The sequence below is a fragment of the Sorex araneus genome, chromosome X (genome assembly GCF_027595985.1).
Source record: "Sorex araneus isolate mSorAra2 chromosome X, mSorAra2.pri, whole genome shotgun sequence".
NCBI classification, from domain to species: Eukaryota; Metazoa; Chordata; class Mammalia; order Eulipotyphla; family Soricidae; genus Sorex; species Sorex araneus.
Window position 1 is genome coordinate 215494586 of NC_073313.1, and position 16432 is coordinate 215511017.

At 40.2% G+C, this 16432-nt stretch overlaps 1 protein-coding gene across 1 annotated transcript in view; it reads left to right on the forward strand.

The window, feature by feature from the left end:
- Positions 1–2296: 2296 nt before the first annotated feature.
- Positions 2297–16432, forward strand: part of ITGA4 (integrin subunit alpha 4) — a 77293-nt gene continuing 63157 nt past the window's right edge. Inside the window, exons 1-2 of the mRNA XM_004601377.2 lie at positions 2297–2493; positions 2858–2979. Coding sequence (XP_004601434.1) covers positions 2297–2493; positions 2858–2979 — 319 coding nt within the window. The remainder of the gene's footprint in view (positions 2494–2857; positions 2980–16432) is intronic.

Below are 16432 nucleotides of genomic sequence, written 5' to 3' on the forward strand. Positions count from 1 at the left end.
CTTAGCGTTCCACAAATGCTTCACACCCCACACACTGGAAATAATTCATCAGTAATCCAAGGATGTACACACTCTTAAGCTTATAGACACATATATAACTTCATACCTCCTGTGAAATTTTTCTCTATGAATTAGCACAACGTAGTAGAATTCCAGACTCGCTGTCATCCCAATTCCTTCCTGCAGTTCCACAGGAGCTCCTTATGCTCATTTAACTTTGTTGAGCTCCCTTTCCCAGGTTTCTCTTAAATCTATTCTTTCCTCTCTCCTTCCAATAGTTCAATCCATCTTCTCTTTAACTTGCTACTGCAAGCACCATTCAAATTAGGATTTTCTTTTAAAAGTTCAGTCTATTTCTTCCCACACCTGAAACTCAAGAAATTCTTTAACAGCTTCTCTCAGTCTCTTCATACAGCTAATAAAGTCCTAACTTGGGACAGAGGAGATAGTACAGGGTTAAGACTATTATTGCCTTGCAAGGGTTGATCCAAGCTCCTTGCTTAGCACAGTATATGGTCCCTGAGCTTGGCCATGAGGGACCAGGTCCCCCGAAAGAGCCCTAACCTGGTTTAAGAGGTTTATATTCTGTTCCTGATTCCCTAGACATTCTCCTGGCAGAATACAAGTGTGCAGGAGCAAGACACTCTAGCCAAATCCCCTCCTCCCGACACTATCTCTATCCCAGTCCCCAGCTCTTCTTCCTGGCCAATCTATAGCTATGCCTCATTTCCTTCTCAAACAGTTTAACCATATGCAATCCTTACAGGTCCTTCAGTTGCTCTTTTAGCGCTCCTCCTAGATCTAGAATCTTCTCTAGCTAGTAGTAGTTTTTCTATTTGCCTCTTGGCATGAAAATATTCCTAGAAGTTCATTCTGTCTTGATCTTGTGGTATCTTATGAGCCCCACAATGTTGCTCAATGAATGTGTTCAACAAATGAACACTGTTTTTGTTCTGTCTGCCTTTATTACTTGAGCCATTTTTATGTGGTTTTAAGTGCAGACAGAAAGACACATACACATATTTCCCGTTTGTGATAACACCCTTTTCTTTCTTGTTTATTTGTACAGCAACATTTTGTACAGCAACATAGACGTGCATCTCCTAGAAATGCCACCCTAAAGTTTTGGTTGTCTCTGCTCCAAAAAGTGTTTCCAGTCCCACCGTGGACCGCAAAGATGAGAATCACCAGCTGGCACTAGTGTGTTGTGTGTGGTCCTGTTTGCAGAGGCTTCGGAGGGTGCCTAAGCTCCTGGCCAGGTGCAGAGCCCCGATGGCAGGTGTATCCGGTGGCAAGGGGAAGAAGGGGGGCACGTAAGAAGGGGTCTCCCAAGAACCAGCCCAAGAGGAATCGGTTGAGATGAGGGAAGTTCCAGTGTTTTCTTCACCCCTCTTGGAAGATGTACTCAGCCACAGCCCCAACCGCGGGGGGGGGGGGGGTGTTGGGGGCGGGGGTTGTTTATTGTTTCCCCCCTGCAGTCTTCACTCAAGAGGAACTGCAGGGAGGAAGGAAGTGAACTTGGGGGGTGGCGGGCTCTAGTTCTCCAGCAAAAAGCCAACCACGTCTTTGACACTGAAATGTTCCCAGGGCTGGGGGGCTTGCTTGTGTTTTACCTTGTGGCCCTCTCTTGAATGCCTCCAGCGGTTGCTCGTCTTCCTCCCACAGTCCCTCTTCCCCACAAATCACGTCCTGAGGTCAACTCTTCAGGAAAAGATCTGAGGGTCCCCGCCACCCCTAAGTCGCGTGGGGGCCACGCCGCCCCGCACCCAGGCCGGGGCGAGGGAGACCGCGGCTCCTGGCTCTGCTCCTACAAAGCGGGGTGTGTCCAGGCGCGTCCAGCGGCGCGGTGCGGCTCGGACACCCGGACCGGACATGCGTCCGGTGCAACCGAGGTCCCCCAGCGCCCCCTACAGCCGCGCGGCTGGGGAGCCAGGTGCCCGGGGGCCTGGAGGTGGGGTTGAGGTGGGGGGCAGGGCCGCGCCTTCACATCAGGCCCGGGACCCCACCCAACGGCCGGCGCCCCGAAACCGCGGGAGCCCCGGCATCTTCGGGCTGCAGACCGCGGGCGTGGGGCCAGGCGAGCGCGTGCATCCCGCCGGCCGCCGCCCAGATCGCCCCGCCCGCGGCCGCGCCCCCCGCGCGCCCTCCCTCCCGCGCTCCCCACTCCCCGCCTCCCGCCCGCCCGCCGCGCCGGCTCGCCGCGCCTCGGGGCTGGGGGCGCGCTCCCCCTGGGCGTCGCGCCCCGTAACTTTGGGACTGCGGCCGCTGCGTGTTGAATGTTTCCGTCCGAGAACGCATGGCCGGGGAAGCGAGGCGCGGGCCGGGACCCCGAGGGGCCGCCGTCCCGGAGGCGGTGATGCTGCTGCTGTGCCTGGGGGTCCCGATCGTGCGCTCCTACAACGTGGACACCGAGAACCCGCTGCTCTACCAGGGGCCCCCGGACACCCTCTTCGGCTACTCGGTGGTGCTGCACAGCCACGGGGCGCACCGCTGGTGAGTGGACGGGGATCCCGGAGCGCTCGGCAGCCCGGGACCGCGTGTGCGGGGCGCCCTAGGGATCCCCTGCCCGGCGGGAACTCGGTTGCGCCGGAAGGGGTTTCGGGGGGAGAGCCAGGGGGACGAGCGACCACCCGGCTGTGCCACTGCCGAACTTCCCTTGGCGCTGGCAGTGGCCAGAGTGCACTCCGGCCCCGGGCTGCGGAGCTGGGAGTTAGGGGTGTCGGGTGGGGTGCGCGGAGGAGAGCGGGTTACGAGCTGCCCCACGGTCCGCTGCGCGCCTGTAAAGTCGGGGGCTGGGAGGGCGGGTGGTGGGCAGCTTTGCTCACCTCTGTGCACACGTGCCCGCTTCTCGCTCTAGGCTCCTAGTGGGCGCGCCCAGGGCCAACTGGCTGGCCAATGCTTCCGTGGTCCATCCCGGGGCGATTTACAGATGCAGGATTGGAAAGAATCCGGGCCAGACCTGCGAGCAGCTCCAGTTGGGTGAGTTTGGGTCTGGGGTCGTGAGTTTGTGACACCTGCTTCCTCCGCCCCGCCCCAACTCCCCCACTTGTGGACCCACGGCACGAGTCCTGGAAAAACTCTTGTTTGTTCCTTCTAGTTTTAAAGTGACTGATTTTTCACTCCTCATCACCTTTTCTTAACCCCAAAGTGCTACCCTGTCTTTCTCTCCCCGTTGCTTATGACTTTGACTGCAGTGCTGGGACAAAACTATGAAGTGGAGGGAAGTTTCTTGGGCTACCTTCTCTTCACCTCTTTCTCTCCCCCCCCCCAACCACATGGACACAGCAGTTTTCAAAGTCTCTGCACGCACTATAAGGACAGGATACAGCTAAGAACTTTATTTCCATTCTTGATCTAGCTAAACAGCAGACAAAGCTGGAAGATTAGGAAGAGACTTTGGGGTTGATCCCACAGAGTTTCTTAAAAATGTAACAGTGCAGTTTTACTTTGAATACAGAAAGTAAAAGAACACAAGGAAAAATTGGCACTTTCTTTGTTAATACAGTTAAAATGAAGCTTTACTTATAACTACTGGTTTTTCTTTCCAAAAAAAATGTCCAGTGAATTCCTGCATGTACAGTCATTTCTTCATCTGAGGTTTGTGGCAACTTGAAAAATGTATTCTGATGAGGTGATGGAGAAAGTTTCTTTCACAGAGAAGGCACTTTTTTCTCACTACTGATACAGGGGGACAAGAAAGGGGAATGAATAGTATTTCAGAACTAGTTTGTACCAAACAGGATTTGTCACTGCTATATGTATTGCTAATCCTCCCACCCCCACCCCACCCCCTAGTACCACTAGGTCATCTTTGCATTATTCCTGCTTGCCACCTGACTCAGAGGGCTGCAGTAACTTTTCTAAAGTTTGATGAATGGAAGATAGGATCCTTGGTAAAAGTTTGTTTTGTTAGAAGCCTGAGCCCTTCCTTTCTTTTCTCTTCAATGTAAATAAAATTAAATGAGGAGCCACTATTTTCTTTGCGGATCTCTAAAGGTGAATGATGGTTCATAATTGATATTTTTTCATATTTATCTTCATGAACTGTGGACTTTAGGGTAAATGAGTTCTTTCTTCTTCCATCCCCTTACTTCCAGTAGTAGTACTTAGTTTTGTTTTTTGGTTTTTTTCCAAACAGGAAAACCACTTATCTTTAATTGGAGTGAACACAGAGAATGCATATAATAGAATTTTCTCTCTCTCTCTCTCACTCTTTTTTTTTAACCCAGAAAGTATATATAAAAGTTCAGGAATTATCTGTAGCATGTAGAAGCATCTTAGTCCCCCAAAAGTAGAGTAGGAAACCATAGCACACTCACAAACTTGTCCACTTGGAAAGATTCTGCAAAGCAACTATTTAAGTCCATGGAAGAGGCTTAGACGAAGAATTAGGGAATTAAGGAGAGTATCAGTCTAACTTCATCTGCAAGAGGATCTTGATGTGGTCTCAAGAGCTATTTAAAAAAAAGAAGGAAAGAAAATAAATAATTTCTATTGTCCTGTCATAGTTTCCTGGATCATGACTTTATAACTACTGGTATTTAGCATTTACTTCCTGTCTGGAAGGGAATTGAGTCTATTTCTAGATGTCTGTGTTTAACTGGATGGATCATGTCAGATTATGTAAAATAAGAATAATATATGTCAAAAATGAAGAAAGGACTACATACTTTAAATAAGGGAGGGGTAGGAGTGACTTCAGAAATAATCTCAGAAGTTTGCACATGAACTAGGGAATTTTTTTTTTAGATTTTTATTAGTGAATCACCTTGAGTTACAGTTACAAACTTAAGAAATTTCATGTTTGCATTTTGTTTACATCCCTCCACCAGTGCCCATTCTCCTCCACCAATGTTCCCAGTATCCCTCCCACCCTTCCACCCCATCCCCCCCCACCTGACCCCACCTCTGTGGCGGGGCATTCTAAGGGAATATTTTTGATGGATAAAAACAAAATGGAAGTTTTTGTTGTTGTCAGCCTGATTCATGAATAAGAAACTTAGAAATGAAAAACCAAAGTGATCATTTTTACTTTCAAATTTTGGGCCAGTGTATATGTGAAAGGCGCAAAGGAAGGCAATTGGTAGAACACTAGTCAGTCAGGTAACTGGTAGAATAGTCACAGTTTTGAATAGTAATATTCACCAAAGTTATTTTTCACATAAAAGTTTTATTTAAAAAGTTTTATTATTGGCCAAACCGAAATATTCTACTAACTAAAGACTAAGCTGAGATTGTTCTATCATTAGATACTCTGTTTCATTTGGGAATGGCTTGGCTTACTAGCAAGGAGCTAAAAGTGCAGAGTCTTTTTTTTTTTTTTTTTTGCTTTTTGGGTCACACCTGGCGATGCACAGGGGTTACTCCTGGCTCTGCACTCAGGAATTACCCCTGGCCGTGCTCAGGGGACCATATGGGATGCTGGGATTTGAACCCGGGTCGGCCGCGTGCAAGGCAAACGCCCTACCCGCTGTGCTATCTCTCCAGCCCCGTGCAGAGTCTTTTAAAAGTGTTGTCTACATGCAATTTAAAAACTATCCACTTGGACCAGTCTCCATATTTTAGATTAAAGTTTGGTCAGATAGACGCTACCCTAAAAAGAGATTAGTAACCACTCCCTTGCCCCTTTCTCCCTCCACCCCATTTCCACCCTGTAGATAATCTGTGGCACACTATGGTATTTTCACTGTAGTCATAATCAGAAGTAAGCAGCAAATACCCATTTTATCTACTGTGTTCAGGGTATAAGATGCTAAATGGTTAATATAAATGCCACTTCTTTTAGGGCAGTGAGCTGACTGTGGTAAAGGTACTTTCCTGCATACAGGTTGGCTTCCTTAGGCTCTCTCTTCACTATTTTGATACTTCCTTCTCCTGAGACCAAAGGAAGGGGGTCTGTTCATCAAAGGTCTGAGATCAAACCCCAGTGATATTCACATATCTAGGTCCTTTTCTTTTCAGAAGAATGCTGAATTATTGTTAAGGTTTTTAAAAAGGAAACTTTGATCTTATATGGTTGCTGTACTTAGGCATTACAGGTAATGATCAGAAATAGTATAGCTAATCATAGCCTATGAATAGATAACCTGTAACCTGAGAGTTGGAAGAATTTATAATTAAATAAAAATTATAAAAACTTATACACAGATTATCTTTATATCATCATTTGAAAGATAGTCAATCCTTCACTGCTTTATAGCTTTACACATAATCTTATACTTGGGAATAAAATCTAACGTTATAGAATTATACAGCCTAATAGAGTAGACTGAAACCACATGTGGCTATTGAACACAAGAAATGTGGCTAATTTGCATTGAATGATGCTATAGTGTAAATTACATCTGGAAGTTCCAATTCTGAACAGTAATAAAAGAATGTCACTAATTTCTACATATTGATTTATGTTGAAATAAATATAAAATTAGGTTTTTAAATATTTATATAAAATATAAATATAAAAATTTCACAAAATATATATAAAATATAACACAAGGCTATATATTGTGTTTTATTTCTACTGGATATATTGCATTAGAGAAACATGATGTGTTTTTGCATAAAAGAGGACTTTTGGCAGTATTTTCTCACTACCTATCTGTACATAAGTGAATAAAATCTACACTTATCTTTGCCAGACCTAGTACTATATTGTCATTGGACTTTTAAGTGAGTTTGTGCCTCTTTATTTCTAACTAGAAACAAAATGGACCTTACAAATTGGTCATCATTATTCTTCTTTAGATTTCTTTCTAGAAATAATACTACCTTAATCAGCCTCCTGCTTTTCAGTATATAACCCATTTAGAAAGCTAAAGTTAATTAGCATTGCATTATTACACTAATAATTACTCTTACTTCTGTCTGATTCACAGGATTATTAGCTTAATCATTAAAAGGCAAATGTCTCATTGTTGAAACCAGATATGTTCTTGATAACTTTTCTTTTTAAATTGCAGTGCTCAAAATTGTAACTGAGATTTATACAGGCTGATCATTATAAATTCCTTGGTTTTTCAATAGCATCCCAATTGCCTTTGTAAGAATAGCTTCCACTTAATTTGGCAAATGGGATTTTCTAAATGTATTTTGTATATTTTGCTCTAAGTTTACTTGATCACTGAATGATATTTCTAATGACTACAATGTATTTCACTTTGGCAACAGTTTGGTGACAGATATGTTAATTTTTAGATTTGTAGGCCATTTATTCACCCAGTCATTGATTGAGGATGCCAAGGAGCCAAACATGGACACATAAATTTTTTATGGTCATACCCAGGGGAGTTTCTGTGTACAAGTTAGGCTATTAAGGAAATTATCATAAAAAATCTAATTTAGTTAAAGAAAATCAGGTGGTGTCATCCTAACGTTTTAGTGTTCCGGTCCTGAAATTAATAACAACCAGGGGGCAGCCAGGGAAAGAGGTTATGGAAGAGTATGGCAGGCAGTATGCATAAAGGTGATTGAGGGCATAGCAACTTTGAACTGAAAATCAAAAAGGCATGCAGTTGAAGTATGGAGTATAAATTGATAGCTGGATGGAGAGATAGGAAGGGATGATTTTTCCAACTTTATAAATTCTCTTTGGGAGTATATAATTTTCTTTAAGTATTTAAATTGGATGTTGAGCAACAGTACGGCATTTGTGATTTAGACAGATATTTTTGGTTGCAGTGTAAACAATGCTATATAAGAAATGGGACGAGATTAAAGGTAGTAAGAGAGGGTCCTGCAGGTATGGCATTTGTCTTGCAGACAACTCAACCTGGTTTCAATCCTTGTCATCCTGTATGATCCCTGAAACTGTCAGGAGTAATTCCTGAGTGCAGAGCCAGGAATAACTCCTGAACAATGCTGAGTGTGACCCCAAAACTTAAAGTAAACAACAGACGAAAAGGTAGAAAATTCTCAGAAGATATTATTATAATTTAGGTCATTGTATATGAAGAAGCTTGTATGAAGAAAATGGCACTAGGAATGGAAAAAATGGCAGTAGGAATTGAGACTCTATAGCTATTTAAAGATTAATCAAGAGATCTTGGCCATTATTGAATGAGAGATGAAAATAGAAGGTTTCAGTGATGTTACTGAAGATCCTGACGCGGTTTGTTGGAGAAATGATGATACTCTTGTCCTGTGAGACATGAAAGTAGAAATCTAATAACTCATTGGGTGCTAGAGCATGCCTAAGCATGTTTCTCTACTAGTAGTCCAGAGTTAAGGATTGATGATCAGAGCTAGGGACGTAAATCAATTTAACCTGGGAACTCTTGAGGCTGAATAGAACAGAGGACCCAGGATGAATCCTAGAAGGAACTTTATTTTTACCAGTTTTAGAAGTGTCACCAATGTGGATGTATGCTGGCTGCAAATTCTATTAACTTGCAGAGATTTAATAACAACCCTGCTGGCTGTTGGATCCTGAACTAAAAATGGCTGGGAGTTGAGCAGCACTGGACTTTCTCAAAGGTTCCCACATAATTCCCACATGTATTCATGGTTGAGAAGCACTAGAGGAGAGAGGGAGAAGTGCAGTGGCTTGGGGAAACTAAGGAGAAGTAAAGGGGTAATTGTGATACCTGGTAATTGTAACATAAGAAAAGTCAAAAGACTTAGATATTTTGAGATGAATTAGAAACTTATTAAAATTAATAAGAAATTAAGCAAGGATATGAATTTAGGAGGACTCAGGAAGATTTACTGGATTTGGAGAGAATGAGTTTATTAGTTATCTTACTAACCCAGTTTTAAGTGGTGAAGCCAGAATACAGAGGATTCAGAAGAGTGAGAAAATAAAGTTTCAGCAAGTCTTTTAACGGGCTTCATTCTTCATATATTAAATATTGTTGACTTATGCTAGAAACTGGCAATAGAAAGTTGAACTGGCAAAACTGAAGCACTCAAGAAATTAAGTCTCTTATATGGGACAGATAATTGAAGTGGAAACTTGAGCAGTGGAGACAGTTATAATTAGTTTTGATGAACATGATCATCATCATCATCCCATTGATCGTCAAATTTCTTGAGTGGTCTCAGTAACGTCTCCATTCGTCCTAGCCCTGAGATTTTAGAAGTCTCTTTTTACTCATCCTTCCCAACGATGCCACATTGGAGACTCTTTCAGGGTCAGGGGAATGAGACCCAGCATTGTTACTGGTTTTGGCATACTCCATGGGGAGTTTGCGAGGCTCTCCCATGTGGGCAGAAAACTCTCGGTAGTTTGCCAGGTTCTCCCTGAGGGAGAACAAGGCTATAAAATGTCGTGCACTTCCAGGAGCTTGCTTTTAAGTCTCTGGATGTTGGCCATTGGTGGGATTACAAGGCGCCGGGGGCAGTCCCTGGATGTGACTGCCTACCTACTGGAAAATGGGAAATCTGGGCAGAAGAGGCCCAGTCCCAATCAGAGCAGGCTTGGAGTTCTCAACCCTACGTCCCACACACCTGAGTTCCTTTGCTGGTACCTTCATGCGTGGGGCTCATCTGAATGTGTGGAGAGGGGCCTTGTGCATGGAGCACATTAAAAATTAATGCACATAAGATGAGTGAATATATTTCTTAGACTTGGGCAAGATCTTCTAGGATCTGCACAACCTATCATTATGCCACCAAGAGGTCAAGATCAGTCTTCCAAAACAAAGACTAAAACCTACTCACATCAAGAAATCGGAACCAGTGGGCTTTTATACTGATCAATAGATGTAAAAGTGTTAGAAACCACTGATCTAAATCACTCCTCAGAGAGAAGACTTAGAAATTATCAACCTTAAAATCAGGAAAATTTTTAGAGGAATCTTAAAGAGAAAGAATGGAAAGAGTTACATGTTTAGCAGGGAACACAGGCTTCTCCAGAGGGGAGAGAACCCAGGACACATCTCAGTTTGAGATGTGGGCAATACCCAAGATGATGAGTGTACATTCCTTTGCATAGGTGAGCATTATAGTGTTCTTCCCAAACTTCCCTCTCCTGGAACTTTCTGGGTAGGTAAAAATCTGTTAGGAAGCTGGCAAAGGGAAACTCCTTGGACTCTTGATGGTCTTTATATTATCACAACCTTTTGTTTTCCTTAGGATCTTCTTTTCTGAGGGGATCCCCTCTTCTCTGGGTGATTCCTCAGTTTCTGCGGGTGGGTGGTGCCTTATTATCTTTAAAAAGTTCAGTGTTTGTATCTCAGATGAGTCCAGTCTTCTGGGTAGTTTCAGTGCTGATGAGGAGGCAACTTCTTTAAAACCCTCCTCAGTTTTGTTATTTCCTAAAGAACCTCCCACCACCAGACCACTCCCATTCCTTCTAGCTGCCTTCAACATATTCCCCACCTCCATCCAGATTTCAGCTGAAATCTTCAAGGAGTACATTCCTGAAGGCTCATTATCCATAGCTGCTTCTAAAAATAGGATCTTTTACCCTTGATCTTAACCAAAAGGCCAAGAAGTGATTAAAAAAAAGGTTTTTTTTAAGTATCTGAAAACATCAAATTAGAAGATGAAAGTGAATTTACAAATGGCAGAATGGGGGCCCATTAAGTCAGTATATTTGTTCTAGTGATTTTAGTTTACTCCCAAGAATTTTTTTAAAAATGAGGCAATCTTTTTATATAAGTTGTAATGAAATACCTTATCATATGTATATTAGTACTAAGAGTATGAATCTAGTTACCAAGTATTTTATAGAAAAAATTATAAGAAATGAATTAAATGCATCCTTGCAAAGATGCACTGTATAAAGAAGATTCTTGCTTATATATCCCCTCTGTTTAGAAGCTCTTCTGCATTGCTCTCACCATAATGCATTTTGTGTGTGATTGAAAGCTTTTTTTAAAACTACCTATTACAATGGGCTGGAGCAATAGCACAGCGGTAGGGCGTTTGCCTTTCACGAGGCCAACCCGTGTTCAATTCCTCTGTCCCGGAGAGCCTGGCAAGCTACCGAGAGTATGTCGCCTAAACAGCAGAGCCTGGCAAGCTACCCGTGGTGTATTGGATATGTCAAAAACAGTAACAATAAGTCTCACAATGAGAGACGTTACTGATGCCCGCTCGAACAAATTGATGAGCAATGGGATGACAGTGACAGTGACAGTGATCTATTACAATATCACTATTGTCTGAATTTTGTTATCTCTACTACGACTTATATCACTTTGAGACTTTGGACAAAGAGGTGACTCTGGTTGTTAGAGGAGAGTGTTAAGGATTCATTTACTGATTTTTATTCTTATATAGTTTCAAACTTTGTTATTTCCTGAATTTGGATACTGACCACCTAAAATTCAGTGAAAATAGATTTCCATTATATTTTTCCTATTATATATTTTTATTGCATTATGTTTCAAAGGTCTCAAAATTTGGCACTCCGATTAGTGATAATTCTTTAAATGAGTCACCAAATCCATAGGAGTAATTGAAAAAATAGATATAGAGAAATCTCTTATTTTTAAAATGTTGAAAGTTAATATTATAATAGTAGGTTGTTTTTGAAGTAGAATTAATATAGGATAACTAATATCAGTATTTTTGTTCTTTCCATGTTTAACATGGAAAAAAATTAATAGCAAAGCATTTGAAAATAGGATCTGGTGGTGGTTGACATTATGGATTTGAATCCATCCTTCCTCCAGATATTAGGAGTATGATCTGAGTAAATTACTCCATTTCCTCTTGTTTCTGGAATATTATGATAATAATGGCATCTGTTTAACAAGGATGCCATGAAAATGAAATGAATTAATATATGTCTACATGCACTAAAGTATGCTTGTTATTGAAAACATTGTAGCACTATCACTGTCACTGTAGCACTATCATCCTGTTGTTCATCAATTTGCTGGAGTGGGCACCAGTAACATCTCCATTGTGAGACTTGTTACTGTTTTTGTCATATCAAATACCCCAAGGGTAGCTTCCCAGGCTCTGCCATGCAGGTGGGATACTTGGCAGTAGCTTGCCTGGCTCTCCAAGAGGGATGGAGGAATCGAACCCGGGTGGGCTGCAAGCAAGGCAAATGACCTACTGCTGTGCTATGATCATAAGATAATCTTCTCTCTTTATGCTTACCAAATATAGTTGCACTACATATTTCTGCTGTTTTTACTAAGTAAGAACACTTGTGTAAGTTTTCTTTAGGCATTTGAAGATGTTAGGATGTACATTCCCTAAAGAAGACTGAATCTAGAACCAAACTCATAAGCAGCCACATTTCCTAGACACAATAGGCCTAGAGATGACTCAGATGAACTCAGATTTGCAAAATTGCAACCCTAGAACTTGGTACTTCTCCCGAGTACTTCTCCCAATACACTTCTGTATTATACTCTGCTTGAAAATAATGAATTAAAATGATTAAAATAAAATTCATAAAATTTTAAATTATAAATATATATAAAATAAGAGGAATACAAATTAACCTTTTATTATGATCACATACATTATTTTTTATATAAAGTGAGTTATTATTAGCCATTATCAAATTTTGGATTAGAAATCTGAGACTATGACATTAAATGCATGGTTTTTGAGAAAAATGCTTTGAGACTAGATTCTAATTCTGATGTGTAATCTGTTATTTTAACTCTTCCTATCTGGTGCACTGTAGCACTGTCGGTCCCCCTGTTGTTCATCTATTTGCTCGAGCGAGCACCAGTAACGTCTCCATTGTGAGACTTACTGTTACTGTTTTCAGCATTTTGAATACGCCATGGGTAGCTTGCCAGGGTGGGATACTCTCAGTAGCTTGCTGGGCTCTCCGAGAGGGATGGAGGAATTGAACCCAGATCGGCCACATGCAAGGCAAATGCCCTACCCACTGTGCTATCGCTCTAGTCTGACCAGGCCCAGGTTTGATTCCTTCTCCCTCTTGGGAGAGCCCGGCAAGCTACAGAGAATATCCCGTCTGCATGGCTATCTGATGAGCTGAAGAAAATGATTTGGAAGTTTACTGCTTTCATGTTCCATATCATCCTTAAACCCACGATGTTCTACTTATTAAAGATCATGCTATTACTGTTAAATTCAAATATCAGTTCTATTTTTTAGAAATATTACCATGACTTTTATTAATGCAAAAGAAAAGTTAATTTTAATAAAGGCAAAGAGTTTAATATTAATTAGAAAATTAGTAGCTTAATAGTAGTTGTAGTTTATTAGTTATTTAATAAGTAGTTTAATTGTAATTAGTATGTAACAATTACTATTTAATAGTAATTTTTTAAAAACCATACAAATTAAATGAAGGGCCCTTTGGCTTAAAGAACTGAAGGCTAGTGATCAAATCTCCCAGCATCGAGAGCTCCCTCTACTGGTCAACTCCAAAGCAACATCAGGTAGGTAGGCTGAGGAGTGGGATGAAGCCCTCACTGTTTATTGAGCACCTGCCAAGCGCCAGCCTAGGCACATTTATTCTGTAATTTTTTGGTCCTGCAATGGTGACTCTGTAAGCTTGTCATATTTAAATTAAGATACTTATATTTAATCCAATTTTTTCTGTATTCTGAATTTGAGGCATGCTAGAATGGTATAATTATTTCCACACAGTGATTGTTGCTTCTACAAATAAGAAGCTCTTGAATAAATGACTGTAGTACATAAAATAAAGTGTTTATTGTTCAGCATTAATTTAAGGAAAACACAAAGTGGAAATGTTGAAAATATTAGGACTCAACTTTTGCTCTAATCAAACTTCTACTTTAAGAAGTCATTGGCAGTAGGTACTGTTATCTGAGACTTAAAATCATCTCATGTGCTTTAACAATCATATATATGTGTACGATCTCTGTAGCTAGAATATTAGACTTAAAAATCCTAGTTAAACTGGTGGAGGTATGGGTGTTGGAACACTGTATAACTGACACCTAATCATGAATAGCTTTGTAAGGGTCTATCTCACAGTGATTCAATAAAGATAAAATAAATAAATAAATGAAAAAAAAAGAAAAAGAAAATCCCAGTCAGATGTCTTTCAGGGAAGTCATACTGTTGCAGAAGACAAATCAACTAGACTCATTTGCAAAAGTCCTGGGCTCCTCTTGCCTACAAAGTATTTCACTCACTTGATTCAGCAGGAATTTGAAAAAAGAATTTTGAGTTCAATTATTTCCTTTACTCCTTTTCACTGGATTGTTTCATTGATCATTTCCTTTACACATTTCATTGCCAAACTTCTGAGAACTCATCTAAATTGAGAAAAGGGCCTATATGAGTACCAAATGACATTTTTTTCCTTGACTGCTATAAAATTTGTTGCAGATTTGCAATATTTTATACATTGTAAACTGAGAAAAAGGATTTTTTTTCCAAAGTGAAGTGAATTTCAGTTCATTCTTATGTCTAATTTTGTAAAATTGTAATCTATAGAACACCATCATGTGAAATAACAGATTTTTTTATTTATAAGATTTAAAAAATTTTTTCTTTTCAATTTATCAACCCATAGATTTGGACAACTTACTAATATCACAAATAGTTCTATTATTTCAAAACTGTAATTGGTAATCCTATTAATAATGATGATAATATATTGATAAGTAGACAACCATCTGTTTCTGCTATGATAATTAAATGAGTTAATGTGTATGCTAACACCTCACTGACAGTAATGTTCCACATATGTATACATATTTATTTTATGTCAGACATAAATGTATATATTAGATGTGTCAGTTCATAGATGCAGCTTAAGTTTTAGTCAAAGGGTTATTGCTTGTGTATAGTTTTTTTTAACATCTGGGGAAATATGTTCACCTATGCTAAGAACTATTCTAGTTGTGAAAAATGAAAGAAAATTATCATCTAAATTTCTGGTAACTTATTTTCTTTTAAACCATGTGAAATGTTTTTTCAGTTATGAGGCTGATTTAATTTACCCAGAGCTTAGATTGATGATATATGAGCTCAACTGAAAACTGGATTATAAATCTTTTCAGCATGACATTTGGATAAAATAAAAAGATAATCTATGTTTTTTTCTGATTTCCTCTCAGGGAAAATCATAAGAAACTTTCTGATTGCACATCTAATAATCATCATTTTTGATCAGATTAGAAATGCTATAGCTCCACATGAAAATGTGCTTAACATCTGTATGTAACATTTAATATCTGCTTGAAACCATAAATGTTGGAAATATAATGCTCTCATTTTTTTTTAGAAAGTGAGAGTAGTTCTTTTCAAGAAATAGTACAAGATAAAAGCGCTCTGCATTCAATTGCTGTGTAGGACACTTGTTTAAAAGCCCAGTTGCATATGTCAATTACCTGGGAAGCTTTTCAGAAAATTCTGATATCTGTGTCTCATCCCAAATACATCAGATCTGGCCAGTAGGAGTAGGGTCAGATTTTGATATGTGTTCAAAACACCTCAGGTGATCCTGAAGTCCAACCAAGGCTGAAGCACCATGATAAAGGAGTAGACTCAGCTGCAAGCGAGATTAAGGAAGATCTCCAGTGAAGGACTCAAGTGTATGCTGATGATGCAGATGTCTTGCTTCTTCTGAATTTATTCTCTCACATTTTAGAAAAGGGGGTGTGGGAAGTTCCCAGAAATGACGAAAAGTCCCAGTGGTAGCAGGAAGTTGCATGCAAAGCAAGTGCCTTAATCCCTGTGCTGTGTTTCCAGACCCTGAACCTTCTATTTTAAGCACATATTCCTGCACTACATGATGAGGATACTATAAGGGTGGGGTGTTTTGTGAACCTAAAATAAACTTACCTCAGTATTACTGTGGCTATTGGGAAAGAGTATTAGAAAGTAAAAAAGATAGCGATATGAATCTGTAGGTTTGTTCATGAATGAATTTTTACTTCTTATGTGGAAGAACAATTGTTTTGTGATTTTTTTGGTAAGGCTTTTTTTTAAATAAAGCTGTGCATTCGAATCTATGTATATATGTTTAAGTTAAGATACACAATATAAAATATATCACTCACACCACAACTGAGAGTTTGAATTGTTTTTTACTTATTACCTGGGGATTTAACTGGGTCAGCTGCATGCAAGGCAAGTACCTTAACCTCTTCACTGTTTCCAAACCCCGAACCTTCAGTTTTTAGCACACATTTCTGCACTGCATGATGAAGTGACTATAATGATTAACAAGATTCTGTACTGGCCAAGATGAATTAGTCCTTATCTGTGAATCACTGGAAGTAAACAGGATAGTTTAAATAAATGTAATTGTATTAATCAGTGTTTATCAGAGAATCAGACTCAACTGAATAGATAGATAAATGAACACTCTGTTTAGAAATAGCTTTTTTGATTATGAATGAGGGAAGGCCCATGATCTAGTATCTTAAGAACCAGGGAAGCTAATGATGTACTTTTTTCTGGTACTTTCTCTGGAATACAAATCAGCTTCCAGATACTGGGTATAATCTTAATGAAAGTGTCCACTAAATAAATATTCCTTTTTGTTTTTGGACCATACCTCCTGCAGTAC